The 25,360-nt window shown below is 39.4% G+C and overlaps 2 protein-coding genes across 4 annotated transcripts; both read left to right on the plus strand.

Moving 5' to 3' along the window:
• Positions 1–714: 714 nt before the first annotated feature.
• On the plus strand, positions 715–25,360 carry LOC113667370 (uncharacterized). 3 transcript variants are annotated; one of them, XM_089205078.1, is made up of 28 exons: positions 715–1,510; positions 3,323–3,616; positions 4,119–4,253; positions 4,951–5,113; positions 5,532–5,783; positions 6,221–6,470; positions 8,232–8,407; positions 9,040–9,196; positions 9,423–9,658; positions 10,395–10,606; positions 10,973–11,189; positions 11,923–12,048; positions 12,621–12,890; positions 13,495–13,668; positions 16,948–17,121; positions 18,110–18,283; positions 18,790–18,963; positions 19,403–19,576; positions 20,322–20,495; positions 20,750–20,923; positions 21,332–21,541; positions 21,728–21,901; positions 21,997–22,170; positions 22,490–22,663; positions 23,036–23,209; positions 23,444–23,617; positions 23,826–23,999; positions 24,538–25,360. In XM_089205078.1, exons 1-28 carry the CDS (start codon positions 1,310–1,312, stop codon positions 24,804–24,806), a joined length of 5,430 nt encoding a protein of 1,809 aa, XP_089061204.1. In that variant the 5' UTR covers positions 715–1,309; the 3' UTR covers positions 24,807–25,360. The 3 variants fall into 3 exon arrangements, with proteins under 3 accessions (XP_089061204.1, XP_089061205.1, XP_089061206.1); XM_089205079.1 differs by having other exon boundaries at positions 10,979–11,189; XM_089205080.1 differs by lacking the exon at positions 20,750–20,923.
• On the plus strand, positions 7,241–8,131 carry LOC149047446 (uncharacterized). The gene has a single exon (XM_089205083.1). The coding sequence runs from the start codon at positions 7,374–7,376 to the stop codon at positions 7,989–7,991; it is 618 nt and encodes a 205-aa protein (XP_089061209.1). The 5' UTR covers positions 7,241–7,373; the 3' UTR covers positions 7,992–8,131.

Genomic DNA, 25,360 nt, shown 5'->3' on the forward strand with positions numbered 1-25,360 from the left:
CCGTAAACGCCCTAAAAAGCGCGTTCAGAGCTTCATGTTCTTAACAAAGCCAGCCCTACTTCCTCCCCCCAGCCCCCAAAAGAAGAACTCAATTAGGCCTAGTAGGATGTTAAAATTCATTTCATTACCTGAAAGTGATTGGCAGCTGGTCTCCCACTGCTCTAGTACTTCTCAGTAATCTTTCACACTTTGCGCTCATACTTATTATTACAGAAGCATGAACCCTCATCAATAAAATTATTTACGAAATGATGATCAGATTTTTTCTCATTCCTCCTATGTAATGCTTTGACCAGAATTTACCAACACTAACACTGGCTACATGTACAGTCAAACCTCGTTGAATCAACCATTCAAAACTTCAAGCCTGCCCGATTACTTTTAATCGGCTTGGGTCGAATTTTATTCTGCTGTTGACGCGAGTCATTCAACATTTTGAGGCCATTCAACATTTTGAAGTAATCGGGCAGGCTTGAACTTTTGAATGGTTGATTCAACGAGGTTTGACTGTACATGTAGCCAGTGTTAGTGTTGGTAAATTCCCCGGTTTTTTCATTTTCTATCCCTGCTACTTGTAGTAATAAGCTCTACATATGAAAATATTGCATTATTTATGTGTCGGTGGGTACAAGGAGAAACTAATAGGAAATAACAAGCAACATCAACAACTCACCCGTCCTTCAGTTAAGATGGCATACAAACAAGTGTTTTTGAAATTTCTGACTCCATTTGCCTTCACTTTATCTTCCTTTCTACAAAGCACTTACCGGTAGTTTCACTTTGGATCAATTTCCGTCCTATTGTTACCAATTTGTTTACTTATTTATATATTTTCATTTCTTGTCTTTTTCTGCGGTTACATGTTTATTTATTTGAGTTTTTGAGTGACTTCTAAAACGTTCCGTTAACTCTTCAGCAATCCCGGAAGACAAGGGACTTCTTGGAAGAAGCGAGGCTACTCTTCCACGCGGCTTAACTGGAAATCAAAAGGAAAAACGTGCTGCGAAGGTATTTGAACCAGCATGTACCCGGATATTTATTTTGGCTATAAATTGACTGACAAGTTCAACTCTTGTTCAGATGACCTCCGTTTCGATGCAAGTTCAATTTCCTCTCTGTTATCAGAACGGCTGTTTCAACCCAACCTGCTGAAAACTAGTTTTCTATTTACATACATTACAAGTGTCATCAATCTGCTTGAGATCGCTTTATGTAAATTTTAAGTGTTGTCTGCGACTGGTTTAGGAAAGGATAAAGTTGGTTTTCCAGCGTCTTCTCGAAGACCTCTCTGGACAGAATCGGTGTTAAAATGTATTGGCGGCGTTGTAAAATTTTCGCCACATTAGTCCTTCATATAACATCGTGTTTCAGTGTTCCGCTCAGCGATTTCTATCCTTATGGAGTCAGCGAGGGTGATAATGCACTTCCGCCAAATGACGACGGCAGCTCAGGAGAAATACCAATCTCAATTCTCTACCCGTATTTTGACAAGAATCACCATTCCTTATATGTAAGTAGGCAGTATTTATTTGCACTTTTTAATATGAATTATGTTTAGACTCGGTGATATCTTTTATAAGTTTATTTTTTAAAATATTGAAGTGCCTGTATTTTAAAACCACTTTGATTGTACGTGATGTCAGCGCTAAACTTTGCAAAATTGAAATTCACAGATTGAAAGAGTTTCTGCTTTTCTTACTTCACCTAAGATTCTAATAACGCCCTTTAAATAAAAATTTTCAAGAAAATTGTACATTGATAGCGTCTCTGATTTCTTGTGTATTAAAATCCCTATGAACTACCAGCGTGACAGTTAAATTTTTTCTCGGAACCACATTTGTCTCGCTTGATTAAATATAACTAAATGCAGCACGGATCAGTAACGTATTCAAACAAAGTATGATTTTCCTTTAAAATTCTATCTTTACACTGTGATGAATGATATTAGTTGCTCGTTTATTTCGTCATATCTTCACTGCCCAACAATATTTTCAGTTCTATCGCATTGTTTAAGTACTCCAATACGCCACGAGTGACCTTTCTACGCCACCCATGTGTTTCATGCGTGGTGTGTGTCACGAGATATATTAGGTTCTTCCTGTACAGAAATCATCGCTACCTCAGCAGAAGACGAATAGAACGCATGCAAACAACGAAAAAAAAACTTGAATTCAGTATACAAGACATTCCACTTTCATTTCAACCAGATCGTGCATTAAAAGTATTCGTGATAGTCTGGCGGGCACGACAGTTTAGTAGTTGTTTCACTAAGTACTTGAGTACTGTCAAAATTTGTTCAAGGGTTATTTTTCAGCGCCGCTTTACTGCCCAACGAATTCACAAATTAAAATACTTTTCGAACCGGAAAATTTTTTAATCTAAGAAGTGTTGTCGGAGGCTACAAAGGCATTAAAACGGTTCGAACTTAAGCTGCAAAACCATGAATCTGATCTGTATGACCTCACCGTTTTCAGTTTACGCCCATGTTATAGACGAGTCATAACTATAATTAGTATAAATCGTCCTTTCACAAATGCTGTATTGCGACTGGCTACGCAAGTCGCTATATATTTAAGACATTTAAAACAATCAGATTATCAGCTCAAGATTTTTGTCACGTGATAGTTGATTGTTGGTTATCAGTTGATGCGGGAAAAGCCAGGATCAACTTTCACGATTACAAATCGAAAGTGAAAAATCTTACAGTTTAAGTTGTTGGAACTCTGACAACAAAAGAGTGTAATGTGTTTATTTTGATTTTAAAAAATAGGGAGTATTATAATTTTTATTTTATTTTTACCTTCAACCCGAAGTGCTTATTGCCTAGCTGAGTCCACGCTGCAAGGGTGAAAGCTTTTCCTTTATGTGATCGGTCAAGGGAATTAAACCAGAAGCATATAACTTACAATGGGGTCAAAAATCCATAGGCAGTTTTTGAAAACATGTCCTATGCCCAAATATATGAAAAAGACCGACTACTTTTAGCCAATTCACTGAGGCGTGCACACAGAACATCCACTCCCCCGGCCCTCTAACATTGTTGGTGAACCTACGTATTGGTAAAGTTTACTAAGCGCACCAAATTCAACTTTGTTTGCGGAAGAAATAATTCGATTGAAAGTGTCCCAAGACTCGTAAACTCCACTGTAGGTCATCTGATTATGATATAACACATGTATTGTAATATTAAATCGTTCACCAGCACAAGTTGTGAAGAATCATGTTTTATATGATCGCATGACTTATTAAAGGCTTCCAGAAGATTATCGATTTCAGAATAATCTTCATTTCTTATTTAACTTTTCTCTGTGTGTGATTTCAGGTGAACACAAATGGAGTTATCTCATTTCTGGTTGCAGTGGGTCAATACACCCCAGCTCCATTCCCCCTGGGGGACAACCGACGTCTTATTTCGCCATTTTGGGGTGACGTGGATACTACAAATGGGGGAACTGTATTATACAGGGAGTCTATTGACCCTGTATTGCTGAACCGAGCTACAAAGGATGTTCGACGGGCATTCTTAAATCACCAGAGATTCTCAGCCTCGTGGATCTTCATAGCGACCTGGGACAGAGTGGCATTCTTTGGAGCAGATGGAGACTTTAAAAACAAGGTAACAGGGAAAGATAAACTTTTCGCCTTGTCACAAGCGTGGGACATGAAGAATCGAACTTCTGACCATTGTTGCGCCACCACTGACCTCTTTCTTATTTTATTTACACATGACGCTCTCCGAATAGCTAATCCTAGCAATAAGAAGGACGCGTGTCACGTAAGAACCTTATACATGTGTAGCTCTCCACAGAGTCTCTATGACTCACTGGTAGAACATTAGAGTGTGGAATCTGGAGGTTTGAGATTCGATTCCTTATGGGGACTTAGAATTTTTTCCTTTCCCACACTCTCGTGAAAAGACGTAAAACGTCTTTCTCCACTTCACTACTGAGCGCAAAATTTACCGTCTTTCCCACTCTAATTTTACAAACAAGGTAACATTAGTTAAAACCCAACCGGGCTATAAAGACAAATAACCTTAATTCACAATGGTTTAAGCAGAGGATCTTGTGTAAAAGGGTAAGAATTCTCAAAGAAATTGCAATTCTGTTCCTTGTCAGGTCAACAACTTTCAAGCAGTGCTGGTTACAAATGGACGTCATTCATTTGCCATATTCAATTACAATCAAATCGTGTGGACAACTGGTACAGCTAGCGGAGGGACTGAGGACGGATTGGGCGGTACGCCTGCTCAGGTGAGGGTCTGAATGTAAAGTAAGAGACAATATGTTGAGTAAAAACAGTGAGCCCAGTGGATTTATTACCACAATCTATATAGAAAAAAAAATTATAAACATGCAGGTTGCAATGAAACGCACATTCAAATAACCCATAGCCTTCCAATATTAATTCTCCTGTCCTTCTCCTACAGTTGTGTAGCCTGCGAGTGCACAAGACTGCGCCTACAGGAGCGGCGAAGCCTGCGGGTTTTGAGCCCACCCGTGAGGCGAGCGTGCATGAGGTTTGCAAAGAGTCTACGAGGGTTCTGCCCCGAAAATGAGACCCCTCTCAGACCTCTTTCCAGCCCGTTTTGCTCGCCAACTCGAATTTCAAAGGCCTCCATGCTCGTGCCGCATCTTTAGTGGGAGTCCACTTCTCAAAATTTTTATTAAAGAACATATGGCCAATGGAATACCCAAATATCTTTGGACCTACTTAATTTAATGAACTCTATCCATGACAAATTTACCGTTGTAACTCCAAGAAAGGTTAAAACGTCACCCAAGAGAAAGGTACTAATGCATGCACTGAGCTCGCTTGAAAAAGATTACTCATAGATTCGTAGACTTGAACCCTTTCCTCTATCTGCAGCTGTGACCGAAATATTACACAATGATGAAGATGCTACCATAAATGTATGGAATTGACTGTGGATTTGACTTTGAACTGCAGGGCGGGTTTAATGCTGGAGATGGGGTGAGGTTCTCCATTATTCCTGGCTCCCGAACAAATGACATCCTTAATCTTACTTCCACCTCAAACGTTGCTCGAGACGGTCAGTGGATGTTCCAAACCGATGAAGCAAGTGTGGAAGCTGGGGGATGTAACACAAAAGGTACAAATTGTAAACACAAGTATAGTTTAAAGAAACATCACGGAGTCATAGGCATAGATCTGTAGATGTCGTAGGAGTGGACATTCAGCGAACACCTAAAAAGGAAAAAAAGAACTTGAATAAAAAATTATAAATAGAGAGTCAATGGAACAGACCAAAAAAACTTTGCGGGAAGTAACTTAAAACTGTACGGAAATAATCATTTTATCCTCCATAATTTTTGTTACCTAGCTTCGCTTCTTAAAAGGCACCACGCATAAAAGTGTTGCAGATTGTACTGTCCTTGCTTCACAAAATATGTTGTTTTAGAAAAAAGAATCCAAATAAGTGAAGAGACGCAAACATTCACCACGTTCAGCGGGCTTTTGGTTATATGCTACCCTAACATTGCATTCATTTGCTTCTTCCTATTTAACAGGATCTCTCACCATATCACCCCGATCTGGGATTATGTTAGGAGGTACGAACGTGAAAATGGGTGGACCTTGCTTCACTGCAAATGATAACATTGTGGTTCAACTCGACAATGACATCAACATTAATGCAACTTTTAGCGACGAGCTAACGTCATCAGTTACAATACCAGTGTTGAACAAGACAGGACGGTTGTCATTCAAGTTATCTACTGACGGCGGAAATTCATTCGATTACAATGGAGTGTACACATCAGGTACGTTATCAACTAAATTCTTTTTATTGTCCGTTGAGCTCACTTTTGACATCAATCAAAATTGTAAATTTAAGGAAAAATTTATAAGAAGGAACAGGAATTTTATCTTTTAAGACGAACATTTTAACGTTTATGTCTTTGTTCGACAACCAAGCTTAAAATTTGAAATATGCATATTTTTAATCTACACTCAAGTCGCTCTGACCGTAGGATCCATAAGCTCTAATCAATGAGCCATGTGTGGCCCAAATAATTCCGGATGTGGTGGAGTATCTCATCGCGAAATGGAACCCTGGTGAGGTTCGAATCTTCACAAGGCCCTCGGATGTTTAGAGGATATTCTAAGGGCAACATGCACCATTGGCTTTGTTCAAGTTTCCGGGTCATTTCTTCCTTCACTAGAAGGAAGATTAAAAAAATTATCTCTTTTATTTTAGTTCCCATAAATCGATACACTCCCGAGGTCCAGCGAGAGGACGGTGATAAATGGCAGGAGGATTCCACGGTTGACATTAGTTGGGATTCGGGAAGCATCGGAGGACTAGACGAGGAAGTGTCGATTGATTTGGCGCGCTATAAAATGGGAGATGATGATGTCCCCGTACTGGACAGCTTCCGCCAAGTAGTAAACAATCAACTTAATTCTGGACATAGTCAGTTTAATGTCACAAAAGGAGAGGGAGACGGGTAAGGGTGATTCTTTAAGCAGTAATGTGCGGGAAAGAACAAAAAACATTAGTTTGGCATGCTTTTTCATCATATCAACAACATTCTGCGCGAAATTGCATTGCCGCTCAATAGCATCAAACGCATGTTTGTGCACTGTTTGTGTTGATAAATGTAATTATCACATAAACTGCGATGTTATACAGGGATTTCCGGCCCTGAAAAAAGCCGTAGCAACACACGTGAAAGAATATCTTATTTTGTTCCCCACGTGTGTTGATATAGCCAATCACTCGGTCAGGTTGCTGAATGAACGGCAAGTTGATTGTCGGAGCTTTCTCGAAATATGGCGCCCAAAACACCAAAAAATCCGTATGGCTGACAGACAGTGAGGTTCAAACTTACCTAGAAGGAGAAAACCAGTGTACTAAAAGAAAAACTGAAAGTTACGTATTCAGTGGCTTTGGTGTTAGCATTCCCATTGTTGTTTTTGTAATCATGATTCAACGCATTTTTTGCATCCTAAGAGTTAGCGCCCACGCATTCTACGATTGTTATTCGGGGATTGTCGATTTATTTGTTTTCATTGATTAATTTTACTGCTCTTCTTGTGAGTAAAGAGCTACTGCGTTTATATGATAAACAAAATAATACATGGTTGCTTGTAGATATGGAATTTCTCTTCTCACTCTCACTCTCACTCTCACTCGTTCGCTGTGCTCACTCGTTAGCTATCGAGTTAAACGCTCGAAGAGAAATTTCATATCTACGTGCGCCCATGTATTATTCTCTATGTAGCGCACCTCTTCGTCTTGTGAGTCACTGATCATGAGTAGGGAACTCAGAGAGGAGATGAAAACAGTTCCTAAATATCTTTCGGTGTTGTTTTGTTGAAAAATTCATTTTCAAGGGAAGCCTATTCGAATGGAGCGCGCGCTATGTCCGTTAAGAACTGAACACAATTCAGTTGTTACGTCAGTTGCAATTCACTGTTCGTTTTTGTCAGCGAGTTTTAAGCTGCATCTTTTGTGTCACAAAAAGATGTGTTCTGTTTCGGTAGTCACAACGAAACTGGTTTCAATAGCAATTGGCGATAGAGTGGATTATTTGAGTAAAGTTCGTGGTAAAGAAGAAAGTGTTTATGATAAAGTCGTAAGAGAATTCCGCGAACTCGAGAAGAATGCTGACAAGTACTTTCACAACTTGGACGCTGTCGAAGAAATGTGTAACCAAGCGAAGAAAGACGCGCAAAGATTTCGGCTGAAAGCTGAGGCCGACAAAGAACTATTGAAGAGAGATGCTGCCGTGAGGGCCAAATTGTATTCCTCCGTCACGGAAATGAAAGAAAAACTGAACCGAATGGATATCAAAGAAGAGCCGACATGCCCAATTGAGGAAAAGATGCCTGAAGCAGCTGAGAATGCACACCGGCTAACTGTCACCGGTCGAGTGTGTCGCTATGTCAGGATTGGATGTGCTTTGGTGTTTGACGCAGTAGCTGCGTATACTCTCTTTAGGTTTACTCAGCCATACCTTTTTTAAATCACTGCGCCGGGCCCTAAAAAGAAGATGGGCCCATCGCTCGGTAAGAGAACGAAAAGCCTACAAGCAGTCCCCCTTTTTGCGAACTCTGTCGCGCGAGTTAAAAAAAGGGAGGAGGATTTTTTTTTTTTACTCCCTATCAAAAGTTTAGGCCCTTGATGTCAAAAGATATTCGAGGCAATGATTGGTTTGGGTGTTTTTCCTCAGAGCTAATCCTCTTGTTTTACTATTATTTTGTAGGAACATCGATGATCGTTTTATCAATCTTGTTCGGGTGTCAAGAAAAAACAGCTACAGCAACGTATCTAAGTCTCAGTGGGTGTGGAGTGAAGTGTTTTCTTGGAAGAATGAGCCGTGGGCCGAGAGTAGATGTAAAAAATGGCATCAGAAGGAACCTAATCCAGACACATTCAGAGGTATTTATTGGAGACCTAAATTGCATATGTCTTGGTGAAGGAACAGACTAACGTGTTGTTACTGGAAAATAAGCTCTATCGATGCTTCTTAAAGAGAATGAAGTCTACGTCTTAAAGTCCGGATTCAAACGGTAGAGCCTCACAAATTCGAATTTGGTTATTGCTGAAGTTAACTCGAGTAAGGGGCCATTTTCTTGGAAGATGGTTTTTCAGTCATTAACCTTCAGCCACCCCGAAATCCTTAGCACGTTAAAATGTTGTAAGCGTCCTCGTAGCAATTCATTATCAACACATTAGGCAAGATTCTTAACTCGCGCATTCCCTTTCTTTGAGCAGAAATGCCTGTAAATGGGGTGCAATATAGCCGTCAGGAGAACCTAGAAGCTGCCATCCGAAAGGATTAGCAATGCAGCTAAAAATTTTCATGCTTGATAGACCAACGTAAACTCCTATAGAGGATTGTGGGGCTAAACATGGGTTAGTATTCCAACAGAGTGATGGCAAGACCCATCCATTTTTCATTTAAGAAAACGTTTCTGTATGCTCAACGTTAGCGGATAGTTTTTGAGAAGACGACAGTAATGACAAGGCGAAGAGGATTTTGGCTAATGCTATTGTATTCAACCACTAAGGAGATCCCAGCATGCAGCCATGCCCTTCGAGTTTGACTCAGGCTATGGTAGATCGCGGGCGCTTCATGTCTGATGAGGAATGCAATCCCCAAAATCGCGATGGATGTGATCGATACCACGAGGGAGCTTTCCAGTGTTTTTTAATGGTCAATCCCAGGTCAGTTATTCTTAATTTTAGTTTAATAAAAGCTTACTGGCAAACAACCCTGAGGAAATGTAGATCTATTTGCTGTTTTTAAGAAGGCCCGCTGTGCAACGAAAAAAAGGTATCCATAAGCACAAAATATAACTTTGCCTCGATTTGATTCACTGGACCCAGTTTTTCTTGTTTTCGTCCGAATATGTATCGAGCATGGAGCACTGATTTACTTTTTCTTCCATAGTGCCACAGGCTCCGGTCAGCAGTGCTGTTTCAACAGGATTGGAAACTTAATGATGGGCCAACCAAACGCAGGGTCCCTTGACCGCGTTCATCCTAATGCTGGTCTCCCTGTGATATCCCATTTCTTCCATGATAAGGTGCCGTACGAAGACTGCTGCCGCAACTCTAAGAATTGTGAAAAGTACTTTGAGAAGCGGCCTTCAGACGACAGCTCAGAATATCAAGCACCAAGACCCGGTAATTCTTAATCATTTAAGTGTTATGTGGCATGTGGGCGACGCGATTACCCAGGGGTTGGAGTGGATAAAATGTGGTCGCTCAAAATTCACAATTGAAAACGAAAAATGTACGAAAGGGCTGAACACGCGTTAAAAAAAGGCGCAGGCCGGTTACTCTCCTGTGTGACAATGCCACATAATTAAAGTGTTACAGCATTTCCAAGTGGAGTCAAATTCGCTCTATAAACATACGAATGATTCGCGTATTTGGGTAAACGCGACGCAGTAGTACGATTTGTTGATACATGATAGCGTGTCTGTTTGCAGACAGATCTGTACGACAAAAAAATCCCCTTACCCATCAACAAAACTATGAAAAAAATTGACGAGACAAATACTCAACGGTTAGAGTTATTCATAAATAAATACATTACATTTCAATTTTTTAATACAAATAAACCCAGCAGTCTCGATCGATAGCACACCGCAGAAATGACGCACACCGTCCAATTACACAGGCTTGGCGCGTGAACTGTCCTTTTACATTGTTCAGTTATTGTGCAATTGCAAGCGCAGCGTAAAAGTTGTCCTAAACTAAACAAAGCGCGCAGCTAATTGCCAACTACATTTGGGCATTATGTTTTACTTTTAATTAAAAGTAGGGAAAAAATGTATGTATAGTTCTTTGATAGTGATTTCCCTTAACAGTTCACATCTTCTTTATTTCAATAACTACGTTTTTTCGTTGCCCATAGCTACCGGTTTTGGGGACCCACACATGGTGACCTTGGATGAGAAGCCATTCACGTTCAACGGATATGGGGAATACTTCATTTTAAAAGTGAAAGGGGTGGACTTCACTCTGCAGGGGCGTATGGAGCCTCTATTAGCAGACGATGGATCGCCCTCAAAAGCCACAGTATACACGGCATTTGCAGCCAAAGAAAATGGATCAGACGTTGTACAGGTTAGGAAAATATGGGGAAAACAGAATTATTGATTATCTTATATATGTGGTTATGGGGCACACAGGAATGTACGTTACATGATGTATTTATATTAGACCGTCATTGCCATGCTGGACTCAAGGTGGCCTATTGGTTGGCATGTTGGACGTGAGCCCGATAGATCTACATTGGTCTAGGTTCGTCTCCCGGCTGGGTCATCTACTTTGCCCCTAATGTGCCCTTCTCCACCCATGCAGGAGTGTTAATGGGTCACAGGAGACTGGATCATCCATGATGGGCCAGCATGTCCTCATTTATTTGTTAATATAAATAAACTAAATGTTGTACTTAGTTAAACTTTTTTTCTCTTCTTCTACTCAATGTAGATCCAGTTGAATGGTCGTGGCTTAGTGGATGTTTTGGTGAATGGGGAAAGAGTTGATTTTGATGAGCTCTCCCTCCTGGAATTCACCGGAGTCTCTGTGTTGTATTACACCAACACTACTAAATATTCCGTTATTTTTAACTCCGGCATCTCCGTGACAGTTGAAGGCCAGCAAGAGTTGCTTGGTCTCGTGACTTTGGTACCAACAATGTTCAAAGGTAAAAATCAAGAGAAGGTGGAAGAATTCAAATTAATTTCAGTTATTTCTCTCCCCTTCCCAAGTATACGGGTACACAGTTTATCTTTAACGTTTATGAGTCTTTTTAAAGAAGAGAGATATCTTAGCGAAACTCATTTTGAACGAGTGTTACCCGGCTGGGGGAAGAAGAGGTCCCAAGTGGGTAGTTGACTCTTCTCTTTTTATCAAAGAAGAGATGTCATATTACACTTGCCAACGAAGTTTGAGGTCTTTACTCTAAGTTCTGGACAGAGTTTTTTATGATTAATTGATGGCCAAAGCGTGATGTGTGTTGGTCTTTAGTCGACCGGAAACAGTGACAATTCGTAAATTGCAGGAGAAAAATTACGACTCACTGCAGTATTTGTAAAGTACATCAAATTGATTTGGGGAAACGATTATTGGTTACTCAGAGCGGCTTCCTATAATATTACGAGAGACGTACTTCGAAAGCAAAACGAGCCCGGGCATTTGTTAGTTAGCCTTCATTAAGTTTAAACAAACAATTTGGAGAAAGAAAGGATTCAAGAGGGTGATTTTGAAAAAGTAACTGAAGGTTGGCCCCCTAAATCGACCAATCGCAATGCGTTTGGTAACTGTGAGATTGCATTTAAACGAAACAGCATCACATACCCAACTCCTTAAATGGACAAGCTAAAAAATCGAAGCAAGTATCCGATATTGAGAGTGGAAAGTTAAACTGTTCATTGCAGGTAATACTTCCGGTCTCCTTGGATACTGGGATGACAGTAAAGAGACGGAATTCCTCAAGCCCGATGGAACATTCCTGAATACAAATTCGAGTTTGGAAATCATACACAGAGAGTTCGGACAATTATGTACGTAACTGTCAGATATGATTGCTTTCTGTTCCTTTTTATGTTACTCCAAGTTATGGAATTACCTTCCGGAGTTTCGCAAGTCATAAAACGCAAGTTAAAATCAAACTATCAAAAACCTATGTAGCCGGCCATTAGTATAATTTTCAGGTTAGAAATACAATTTTTGAAGACACTTTTTTTCATATTGCAGATGCTGCTAAGTTGTACCGTGTCCTTTTAGGTTGTCAACCCCTCCATAGTAATTTCTATGATTTTTGATTTCATTTACTTCCGCCCTAATTCACCAAACGATTAAGCTATGAAAAAATTCTGTCAAGTTGTTTTGGTCTTATTTAGCACAAAAGACCTCAATAAACTTTAATGATATGAAACTACTTTTAAGACTTTTAAAGAAAGACATCTAAAATTTGCCAATATGTAGCAGGTTTTTTCTCATACTCTCAAATGCTGACAAAGAAAGCCAAAAAAATAAGACAAGAGTCACATAGGAAACTCCCAGGATACCCGCGTTTAATGGCGCTATCCTTTAAAAGTGCACTTGACTGTTACACCTTTTCTTTCGTCTGCAGGGGTCACCAAACCAGATGAGTCTCTCTTTGTCTATCAACAAGGGCAGGACCACTCCACGTTTCACCATCCGAATTTCCAGCCAATATTTCCTGACAGTCAAAAATTGGACTTTACTGATAAGGTGCTGGAGAAGGAGGCCCAGAATGTTTGTGGGGATAGCTCCGAGTGTTTGTTCGATATTTTTACAACTGGCAAAGTGCGAATCGGACGAGCAACAAAAGAGACTGTGACTCAGTTTGTCGCCATTGTAAACGACACTGTGAAGCCAGGTTGAGAATAATAATTTTTATAGTTTAATGCGATAGCTAAACATCAATTCACAGTATTTGATCCGTCAATTGGATTATTTACGAGCTCCTACAATGCTCAATCGTAAAATGAGTCCAGGTTTTAGACCTTTCAAGTGAAAATGAGTTTTATTTACCTTAGAATAGAATGATTTTCGTCCAAAAGGCTTTGCACTCCGTGTCTGCAGATCAGAACAGAGCTTTGGGCGTCGCGTTAACTGCACAATGAGGCAAGCTTGTGCTGGGCCTACTGGGTGAAAATGAGTTTTATTTACAAAAGATAAAAAAAGTCATTTTCGTCCAGAAGGCTTTGCATTCCGTGTGTACAGTTCAAAACAGAGCTTGATGACGCATCGGTGGAAGAATCTTTGATACATAAGATAGCGATTAAATTCATACAGAAGGAACAATTCATTCTCCAACGACTCTTAGCATTCAAACGACTCGATACCAAACGAAAACGCGTTTATGGACACTTTTCATTTCCTGTATTGTTCCAGGTCTCTTCCCTGTTTGCTCATGGCTGAAGGCTGGTATGTCAATCACAAGGGTTGCTAAATTGTGTGATGTTGTCTCTATTTTTCAGCTTGTGTACCACTGGACTCGCAGCTAACCGATGGGGTTGTACACAGAAATGACACTGAAGGCGGAATTGATTACACGTTTGCATGCAATGAAGGTTTCGTTATGAACGGCTCTAATCATGTGACGTGTAAAGATGGAGTTTACAATGGTTCGGCTCCAAACTGCTCGCCGAAAGGTGAAGTAGATCAATATTTCATTTTTTAATTCACTGCATGCCTTAAAAATTGTTATGTTGACTATAATTGCGTTTTGTTCCCGCCATGATCAATCGATAGCATCGATGATTGATACCGTTTGATAACTAGCGATATAAGTAGATACAACTGGGGTCAGCATGGAAATAAAATCGATCGATTGATACTTATAAATCAAACTTAGAACGTTTAGCCTAATAATTCGGCTGAGGTTTGACGTGTGGAAGGCTGCAGTTGATAGGAGTGACTGACGTTTCGACAACTTGAGCGGAAGTCTTCAACAAACTCAAGGTTGTCGAAACGTTAGTCACTACAACCGACAACAGTCTTACGCGGGAATCTCCCTTTACTGAACGATCAAACCAGTTTTTGTAACACCGAAACTTGCTAAATTTTGCAATGATACTCAAATCAGTCTTAGAAACGAAAGAAGGGCATAGAAACCATTTTAGTGCAGAGACGCTTTGGTAGTATTGGGCCCTTTCCAAGAACTCTTTCGTCCAATCATCCACGATAGCCTCTTTATCGAACCAACAATTGGTTCATTCGTCTGTATATGTTCATCGAGGTTTGAAACTCGCGGAAAGTTAGAAAAGCATGCAAGACATTTTAGAGTCTCTCGAGGAGCAGCGGTACTTCAAATTTTTGATTTAGAGAGACTTTTTCTGCTACCCTCCAATACATGCTCAAACGTCATCTGTGTCTAAAATGGACACGCGCAAAATTGAATTTGATAACATAAATGTAATAAAACGAGATGATCGGTGACTGCGCATGACGTTTTTCTTGCCGTCTCGCACAACTCTCTAAGCAATAATAAAGGATCAAGAGCTTCTTTAACAGGAAATAAAACTAATGGAGACCGACAGGCATGGAAACTCCAGTGGGAATTACTATACAATCCAGATCTGGTTTATCTGTATTTCGAGTATTTAGCCTACAATGGTATTCCGGATTCCTCAACGCTAGATAGATTAGCATTGGAGCTCAAAACAGACAGGGATAAGGTAAGAGCAACGTACCAGTAAACTTTCAATGTAGTTTGCCTTTTGTCCGGAGTTGATTCTCTTCTGATTTTCAACTGACTTATCGCCTTAGAAGCTTTTAAATAGTAATTCAAATTATATTTCGAAATCAATAATAAAACAGACCAATGACCTAACAACTGACGTTTTAAAATGGTAAAAGGAAAAAGAAAAAAAGTCACTATAATTGTTAATGAGTTGAAACGAGCGGTATGCTTATTAATGCAAACCTGGAGCCGTTGGCTTTTACACGCAAACTCTGTAAATACCCTGTTTGCACCAGGGATCACAAAAAAATAGAAGGATCACCAAAGTGTTTTGCATTTCATCAAACACGTAATGGTTCCCTAGTTTGGTAAAATTTATTTTTTCTGCTAAGTTTCATTCATTCATTCCTTTTCATTTTATTTTGTACTTATTTTTATTTCATAGATCCTCAGCTGGTTCAAGTTTCTGGATAAATGGTATTACGACCAGAACCAGGGAATGTGGAGCAATTAGTAATGAAGTAAAGTTGCCGCGAAGCGAATCCAGGAAAAATCAAGATGAAATTTATATTTTTTCTATTGCTCAAAATTAGAGAACTTAATATATGATTATTCGATGAGTGCGTAAAACAAATAAAACTTGCACATTTTTTCAATGTTTCCATGGTTATAATTGCATAAGATGGCAGCAAATGAATTTCACTAGCGGGTAGATATCATTTCACGGCATTGAAAAGGTGTCCTAGTCTATTCGCACTTCTCTCGTAAGACCGATCCCTCAGACATCCTTACAAGTGCATCGATATCCCATGATATTATCATCAATTTACATACAGTACCACTGTCACTGAGCTGCTGTGTTGTGGCGTAGATTCGACTCCAAGTGTCGGCCATATTATAAACAAGTAGTCGGCTTTGAAATCAAATGAGTTCACTGGGATAAAGCATGAAGTATACCATAGGTGAGAGCATCAAGGGTTGATTAACACTTTGAATTTTTGAATGATTTTCAGGCTACAAAGTAAGAGTTGGCCTTTAGATATTTGTCAAACACGAAAACTTTTTATGAACTGGCCAGATGCAGGTATTTTCAACCATACAAGGTTCTCTTAATTACGAATTTTGAAAAGTGTAGTATTTCTTTTTTGCTTAATGCCAGTAACAATCTAATTTAGCCAACATCAAAAATTTGCGGTGTAGTAAGTAATTGTTTCAACATGTAATTTAAGTCACTTATTACAAGTCCTTCAGCCAATTAAGTAAGACGGAAAAAAGAATATGCCATCTGCGACTCAAAATGTTCCCGCTCACATATGAAAAATGGGGTTCTCTCTTCTACTGTACACTACAAACGAAAGTGGTGACTAAATGTTACAGCCTCATTGTTAAGATACTGAGGAATGCCTCTTCGATGCAATGTGCTAGTCTCTTCGTGGTAAACAGTTTGTCATGATCAGAATGTTTATAAGATTACTCTAATCAAAACGACTAAAGCTGCAAACTACATGATCGACTCTTTCGACGGTTTTGTTTACCAATAATCGATCGCTAACGATTGGTCAGGTTGGGTTCTTTTTTTTCAATCTTTATGTCTGAAAACGCTTTATTGATAGGTTAGCCTCTTCTCCCTTAATTTTTCCAAAGAAACTCAATTGTTTTAATTTACTTTCTTAACGTTTGTTTGCAATTTCTTTTAGGCTCTTTGAAATTGGACATTAAATTTAGTTGACAAGAAAAAAAAATCTGTTTAACGTGGCTAATTTGACTGATCATCTTTAGATCTCAAATTTGGGAGCAGTCTTACTAATACTGGGGGAGGGTGGGTGGAAGGTTTTTGTGGGAATCGAGGGATCAGATGGTTTCCAGGGGAAACGGAGGGAGGATCCGTTATCAGTCGTTGCCGAAAAAGAGTATAAAGGGGGCGGGGGGACTATAGATCATTGACTATAAATTAACTCTGCCAATGAGAGGGAAAGTTCATATGAATATTACAAAGCCCTATAGGGGGATCAAACAAATTATATCGGGACTCAGCCATATTCCACTGAATCCCCCCCCCCCCCCTCCCAGGAGATAATAATGATCGGTCACTTAAGGCCAACTGTAAATAAGGACGGAAAGAGGTACAGGTAGATGGTGAGTGTGTCACTAATGTTCCCGTGGTAGATAATTACCTTTGAAAGGCAGAAAAAAAATTAATTAAATGATCGAGTGATAACATGGTACATATTGATTTCCTTTTTAAAAGAATGTCCAGTTCGTCTTTGGCATCTTAAGAATGGTCGTTTTCACGGGGATGGCAGTGTTTATCTTTCAACGTATCATTTCCTGTGTAACGGTGGATATGTCTTGGTTGGTGACAGTACCGTGACATGCACGGCGGATGGCTCATGGAATGGTACAAAACCCGTCTGTTTGCGAGGTATCAAGTTTAGCCTTAATACCTTAGAGAGGTTTCTTAGAAAAGGAGAATCAGGAATTAATGATTAAGGAGGATCGGGGATGGATGTTAAAGGATCGATCATAATGAAATTACCAATTTTTTTGAAGAAAAGAAGAAGTTAAAGAGCCCTCTTTGAAAGTTAAATGTATGAAACTTTCCAGTGTAAATGCATGTATCTCAGTTTTCTCCTAAATCACAGAACTAAAAACCACCTCGTGGTTATTACAATTTACGAAGTCAAATTATCGTTGGCAACATCTTAGAAATTTTTTGTTGATGTTCTTTATTTGAAATTTGCTATGAAGATAATTCCCTTTTTAGGTTCACTATGATCTCACTACATTCACTTAATTCCAGGGGACTAGAGTCCAAGTCACTTCCTGGCGTAATGATTTAACAGATTCTTGACACCCGATCCTCCTTCCCGCGATTCCAGTTCCTTGACTGTCGTTTCCCTATCCTTGATTCTGATTAAACAGAGTATAAGTTCGGTTTCAGTTCGCAAATGACCATGAGATCTTTATAAACGTCGCAGATAAACTCCATCCTTGACTCAAATGGTCTTTTTATTTAGTCTTGCTGATAAGTTGGTTTAAAATGACACCTGATCAGATCATATTGTCTTGATAGTGATGCTGCCGGAAATAAAATCAATAATGATTAAAAAAAAAACAAAACAAAAACAAAACATGAAGAAAATGAAACCAGAATTTCCATTCTTCATGTTCCGCTTAAAATTGAGATCTTTTTCAGTTACTGGGACAAAGAAAGGAAATGTTACTTCTTCAGGAAAAAAATGGCTCACCAAAATATATAATTTTGAATGATAATTGACCTATGAAACCTAAAGAAATGATTTAATACAGCTCCCAGTTGCAACAAGTGGAAATTAGTATTAGTTATGATTATACGATCTCATGATCTTCGTAGCCTTGTTCTAAATGAGAGTTGCCTTAAATACTTGCAGAATGCCCAAGGCTCCCTTCTTCAATTTCAAACGGCGACGTCCATGGTTCGGGTCACTTGCAAGGATCACACCACAGGTTTAGCTGTCGCCCTGGTTACTCTCTCGTGGGCCATGCCATTTTGTACTGTACCGAAGAGGGAAAGTGGAATGCCAGTTTTCCCATGTGTCTGAGAGGTATACATATCTATCTCAAATTAAATTTGACGAATGGTGTGTTGTTACAACACCTAGTGCAGGAATCGTCGACCAAGTTTTTGTGATACATTCTCCGAACTACAAAACATGTGTTTTATTGAGTTATGAGGTCTGATGTTATGACAACAGTTAACACTAACGCTGTTTTTGATTGAAGAGATGAGGTAGAAATATTTTAGAAACTACTCCCTTAGTTAAACTTGCGCTCGTATCCTTTATGGACGCAATTTGCCAGAGCTACGTCAAGATATATTGAGTCATTTTTTTAGGGAAAGAAGTAAACCTTCAGTTATAAAGATGATTCAAAATCATGTTTAATAAGATAGAAAAAAGACAAATGAGTCAGTCAATCACAAATCAAGAAGGAGCAAGGATAGAGAAGGGTGCAGTGGACTGCAAATATCAGCTTTAAGAATTTAGATAACCCATGGTCTAATGAACTCCTTCGAAGGAATGACTTTCCACATTATTTCCTCTTTCTCCAGAATGTCCTCATCTTCCATCATTCATACCAAATGGATTCGTTGGTGGGAGTGGATCAGTGGAGGGATCGCAGTACAGGTTCAGTTGCAAGGGAGGATACTCTCTTGTGGGAGCAAACATCCTTCAATGTACCGATCAGGGAAACTGGAATGGCTCCGTTCCTACGTGTCTCAAAGGTACGGGTGCACGAGAGTTCGATTACTTTAAACTCCACCAATGTAGCACTTTCTGTTAACTACATCATAATCTGAGTACCGAGTGGAGACCTGCCAGAGTTTGTGTATTACTTCATTTTCACTCGTTTTTGTGCCCCACTTCCGATGCCTGAAACCATTTTCCTGGTGCTTGGGAAATTCAAGAGATATCCATCCCTGTTTCTTTTTAAGGAACCTCGTGTGATCTGTAGCTCGCAATTCGCTTGATATACCACTTGTCACAGGGTTAGTTTTCAAGGAAACGAATTTCTCATCTCACGTTTCTTGTCCAAGGTTATTACGTTACGCGCTAATATGAAGCAAAGTAATCCCTAATTTTTCTTCATTTCTTTTTTATCTCCCACTGAATTATGTGAGCTTATTTTTCCGGATTTTTTACTTTAAGTAATCTTATTTTCAGAATGTCCACAACTGCCGTCGTCAATACCTAATGGATTTGTCAACGGCACAGGTTTCTTGGAAGGCTCCGTGTATGGATTTAGTTGTTTGCAGGGCTACTCCCTTATTGGAGAGAAAACGTTACTTTGCTCTACGGGCGGAAACTGGAATTCCAGCCTTCCTAGCTGTCTCAAAGGTAGCTGTAATTAAGTGATGAAAAATAACCGAAAAATGATTACATTCAAGTGTCTACAAAAACTTTTTAAGACATTCAGCGTGACAAAAACCTTTAAATATCGGTTAACAGTTCTGTAATAGTGTTGCTTTTTTTTTATCTGATCCTCGTTAAAGTGAACTGATATGCCTGACTAAGAAATATTATGACAGTATCTGATCTTATTTTCTCAGCAAGACAAGCTGGAATATGAGGGGAGGGGGTTGGATAAAGGAGTTGTTACCGTCTAGGAATAAATCACTTATATAAATGTGACGTAACGAAAAATTCGTTGTGCATAGACTATATTTAGTTTTTGTCACATAGTTTGCAGCAACATATGAGTTACAGAGTGATTTTATTTAAAGTTTATCCTGAAGAGTCAAACATTGTGGCAGGTTTATTTCGTTAAAATATCGAAGAAACTATTGTGAACTGATATGCCTGACTAAGAAATATTGTGACAGTATCTGATCCTATTTTCCAAGCAAGGCAGGCTCGAATATGGGGGGAGGGGGTTGGATAAAGGAGTTGTTACGGTCTAGGAATAAATCACTTATATAAGTGTGACGTAACGAAAAATTCGTTGTGCATAGACTATATTTAGTTTTTGTCACATGGTTTGCAGCAATATATGAGTTACAGAGTGATTTTATTTAAAGTTTATCCTGAAGAGTCAAACATTGTGGCAAGTTTATTTCAATTGTTGTTGGTTCGATCGTCACAGATTGTCCAGACCTTCCGTCGTCCATACCGAATGGAAAAGGAAACGGAACTGGTTCCGTAGAGGGCTCCAAGCATCATTTCACTTGTGATGAGGGATATTCACTGGTTGGACAGAGAGCTTTACATTGTAATAACACAGGTGCCTGGAATGGCTCTGTGCCTGTGTGTCTTATAGGTAGTGTATCTATCAAGGTTTACCTCTAAAGTAACTTAAAATTACCTTGATGAACAAGAGTTTTGATATAGTGAATACTGAGGTTTACTGATTACTATCATCCTAATTTTTCATAATGTAAATACTATTTTCTAATAGATTGTTATTGCTGTCAGGTAGGTAACACGAGCTTATAATCAGTAGTACAAACATATGCAGTTTTCAAATTGACTTATAGAGACTTATCGTATACATTTTTGGAAATCTTCACACAGATTGTCCTAGGCTGCCATCTGAAATAAAAAACGGCAAAATAAATGGAACGGGTTTTGTAGAGGGATCATTGTACAAATTTAGCTGCAACGATGGTTACTCTATCGTGGGTCAAGATCTTTTGTATTGCACTCAAATGGGAAGGTGGAACGCAGGTGTCCCCGTTTGTCTCAGAAGTAAGAGCCTTTAGAATTGTTAGCGTGATCTTGTATGCAAAGGAAAAGCCTGCACTCAAGCTAAGTCACCCATACAGCTGTAGCTTATCCCGTTTTCTGTAAAATGAAGCGACAAGAAATATTGCTACTCTCATCCTGAAAGTTTGAGTTTTCTTGAAAGTTTGCCGGTGCCGATTTTTACTTCTGGGTAAGAGAGGCACTGCAATGAGAGCAAAGTGGTTTGCCTAAGAGCATATAGCTCAATGGCCCGGCCACATCTCGAGCCCAGACCTCTCGACCTGGACTTCAGCGCGCCAACCGCTATGTCACCGGATCTCTCAAAATTTCTTGATTTTTTATTATGAATCATAAATGTGATTTAAAGCTATGATTAAATTGCTTTTGAATGTCATTACATGTGTCTTACAGAATGTCCTATCCTACCGTCTTCTATACCGCATGGTTTCATCCAAAGCGGAGGCCTCCACAAGGGTCTTGGTTTTTTCAAGGGTAAAGGCTATCTAGAGGGATCCCAGTATCAGTTTAGCTGTGAAAAAGGGTACTCACTTGTTGGTGCGGAAACTTTAGCTTGCACGGATTCTGGGATATGGAATGACTCGCTTCCCTCCTGTCTTAGAGGTACGTGCATATTCAACCAAAGTGTTCAGCCCTCATATGACAGGGTTCGTCTTCTCTCAACTGAGGTTTGTCTTCCTCTTCTGGACCTAGCATCAAGTCTTGTTATTGTTAAGGATTATGATCCTGTTAGTTGAACCACACGGGAGTATTCTTTACGTAGGAAACCTTTTTTTGTTCATCCTCTAGAGTGCCCGGTGCTTCCTTCATCGTTGGCAAATGGCTTCATCCTTGGAAGTGGCTCATTGGAAGGTGCTCAGTACAACTTTAGTTGCAAGAAAGGGTATTCTCTAATTGGTGCAGACACAGTAGTTTGCACGGATGCCGGAGTGTGGGATGACTCACTCCCAACCTGTCTCATAGGTATATGAGAAATTGATATTCAACTACAAATGTTACTTCCTTAATATGGCATAATTACGTTGCTAAAGTTTGTCATTGTTATCTTTTTTGTCTAGAGTGCCCAAAGCTTTCTTCGAATCTTACACACGGGGCTGTTCATGGATCAGGTCACGTGGAAGGGTCTATCTACAATTTCAGTTGCATGGATGGTTACTCTATTGTCGGACATGATACTGTATTTTGTACTAAAATGGGTGTATGGAACGCCAGTGTCCCTAACTGTCTCAGAGGTAGAAACAAAAATCGCTTAACACAATAAAAATATATTGCCTATTAATTGTTATGGACGTAACAAGCAGTTTCTTTAATATTTAGTATATATTTTTCTATTATAACTCTTGGTAATTTTGGATTTTGTCAAGGATCTCAGATCGATCCTAGTCCGATTGTGCAGTTTCACATCTCAGCTGGAAGAGCATGGAACGGTATCGCAGTTTTTCCCCACTGAAGCCTTTACTGTTTGTAGGTTTTTTGTCTTTTTGCATCAGTAGGGATTTTAAAGATCGAGGTTAATTTTTAACAAAGGACATATCTGTATCTATTATCCAGAATGTCCAGTTCTTCCTTCATGGATATCGCATGGTTTTGTTAACGGTAGCGGCTCATTGGAAGGTAATCAGTATGAGTTCAGTTGTCAGGAGGGGTACTCTCTTATTGGTGCCGCCACATCAGTTTGCACGGATTCTGGTGTGTGGAATAGCTCGCTTCCAACCTGTCTCATAGGTATGTCAAGTGTATATGACCAAAGGTCAATCCTTTCCCTTGATAAAGAGCGCTTGTAAGATATTAAATACTTACGTTAACTTTTCGGCTCCATGTACAGTTTCTACACGACTGATATGCGTAAATTCATTTTGCAGCCTGCGTAAACGTATTTTATCATAAACTCTATGTTTCTTTGTAACTTTGTAACTTTCTTGTCTCCTAACAAAATACTTTGTTTCCTTATTGTTCGATCAAAGAAAGGTTGCTCACTTCGCAGTAATCTAGAAATGAAAAGTCAACTTTATTCTTTTATTTAATCATATTTTGATCTGTTTTGTTTTCTCCCTACATATTACCGTGAATATAATCTTCATATATCTGTTCACACAGAATGTCCCAAGCTTCCCCTTTCCATAGTACATGGGCATGTTAATGGTACGGGCTCAGTACAAGGATCCGAGTACAGTTTTAGCTGCAATCAAGGCTATTCACTATTTGGTGAACGGAGATTGAAATGTACGGCAGAAGGAAAATGGAACGCCACCCTTCCCAGTTGTCTTAAAGGTATATCTAGCCATTTTATCAACGCCAATCCTCTTCGTGTTGAATAACTTAAATTGTGTTTTTCTGTTCATCACAACGGTTTTAAGACCACCAGACTTGGCATGAAATTAAGGATACGTTTTCTTTATCTTGCACTGGAATTCTTGGCAGAGAAATAATATTTATTTTTAGATTTAGCCATCTATTGCTGGGTTTTCGAATTCTTTTTTCTTTTTGTGTTTTTTCCCTTGATAGAATGCCCCTCTCTGGCTGCTGACATGGAAAATGGTTATAAACATGGCCGTGGATCGGTGGAAGGCTCCTTGGTCTGGTTTAGCTGTACTAATGGTTATTCACTTGAAGGAAACAAATACCTCTATTGTGATGAAAATGGGCAATGGAATGGTACAACACCTTCTTGTTTAAAAGGTAAAGTAAATATGTTTTAAATTCAAATTTGATGAAGACATGCTCACAAAATAAACCATGACTAATAAGAACAACGCTTAAAGCAGCTTATATCGCTGTTTTGTTACTGTTAAAATAACTAACCTACACACGAGTTTATTCGCTTACCTAAGAACATCAATGTGTCAGAAAGCTGTACGCTAACACAGCTACACATTCTTTTTCAAAGATTGTCCTCAAATGAACCGCACTCTAGAAAACGGGCACATTGATGGTAATAGATCCACGTCAGGTGCAGTGTATAGCTTTCTTTGCGATGAAGGATACAGCATAGATGGAGAAACCTCGCTGCGCTGTGATGAAAAGGGACAATGGAATGGTAGCATTCCTGTATGTTTAAAGGGTACGTTAAACTCTCAAGTTACTGCTTGATTACAGTTTGCATCGGCCGACCTGTTATGCATCAGTGCTTTGCTATAGTCGCCAACTAATCAAGTTGCGTGTCACAAAAACTTAGCAATTAGTAGTAGCAGCAGTAGCAGAGAAAGTAGAGGCATTAGCAAGAATCTTGATTAACAGTTCCTTTGGTATCGGTAGTGGTGGATATTTTTCTGGTTGTGAAAGCGGTGTTCCCATAATGCTCTTGATAGTAGGAGGGTAGGTAGCCATATTAAAGTTCTCCGTGTTCGTGGCATAGTGGTAATGATTATTGCTTGACTGCGGTGGCAGCAGTGATCTTGGCAACGATGGCGATTGTGTAGTGTTGATAGTTTTGATGCTAATTGAGATCATTTTAATGTGAGTGGTAGGGGTTGCGTCATCTTGTTGCGAGTGCGTGAAATAATCGAAGTGGTGACAGTGTTCCAAGAGTAAATAAAAATACCTCTGAAAGTCTTTCATATGTACTCCCCCCTCACTGAACAACTTTCAATTTACCCAAGCCCGTACAGATAAAGAGGACAAGGATACAAACGGCTGGTACCTTTACGTCCTAATTGGTGCTGCTATCCTAATTCTGATAATCGCAATTGGCCTGTTGGTTATTTGTTGTCGACGGAGGTCAGGTCAAAGAGATACAGCAACCGTGAAGGGCGACGAAGAGGCAGAACTGGAAGTCATGATGAAACCTTCAGTACCTGAGGACAGTAAAGACGAATGTACCACTGCTCTACAAAGCGATTGCTCTAAAGATCCTGTGGGTGTGGTATAGATGAAAGATCTCCGTTGGCCCTAACTATGTTTTCTGGATTTCAGAGTGTCACGTCTTTGATGTAGCTCTTTTAGAGCCCTCTTTAAACGCTTGAATATTCCCGCCGTGACTTTGCAAGACATCAAGAGATCGTTCCTTTGTACTTCACTCGATATCTGAAATGTCCGTTGAGTTACTTTTTCAAATGGCGACCTTAACTTAAAGAGGAATATAAAATTGATGAAAATCCACGCAGAGCGATAAGCTCCATCACCTTACCGTCTTGAAAAGGGTTCCAATATGAAAAGTAGATCTCCACACCCAGAAACTTTGTTAACGACTTGAGAAAAGATAACGAGGAAGTTAGCAAATCTACCGTTTATCGAGTCGGTGTCTCCGAGATAAATTCACGAGAAGCTAAACGTTGTTAATATTTATTTCAAGGTGTAATTTATAATACTATCCAGTTAGTGTGTAAAGCACATTGTTTAGGAAAAAATCGTAAGTGCTAGTTGAAATACACAGAAATTTCCTCATTTATTGTCTTCATTAAAATTTTCAACCTTTAATCCAAA

Source organism: Pocillopora damicornis, chromosome 4 (genome assembly GCF_964200805.1).
Source record: "Pocillopora damicornis chromosome 4, jaPocDami1.2, whole genome shotgun sequence".
In the NCBI taxonomy this organism is placed as follows: Eukaryota; Metazoa; Cnidaria; class Anthozoa; order Scleractinia; family Pocilloporidae; genus Pocillopora; species Pocillopora damicornis.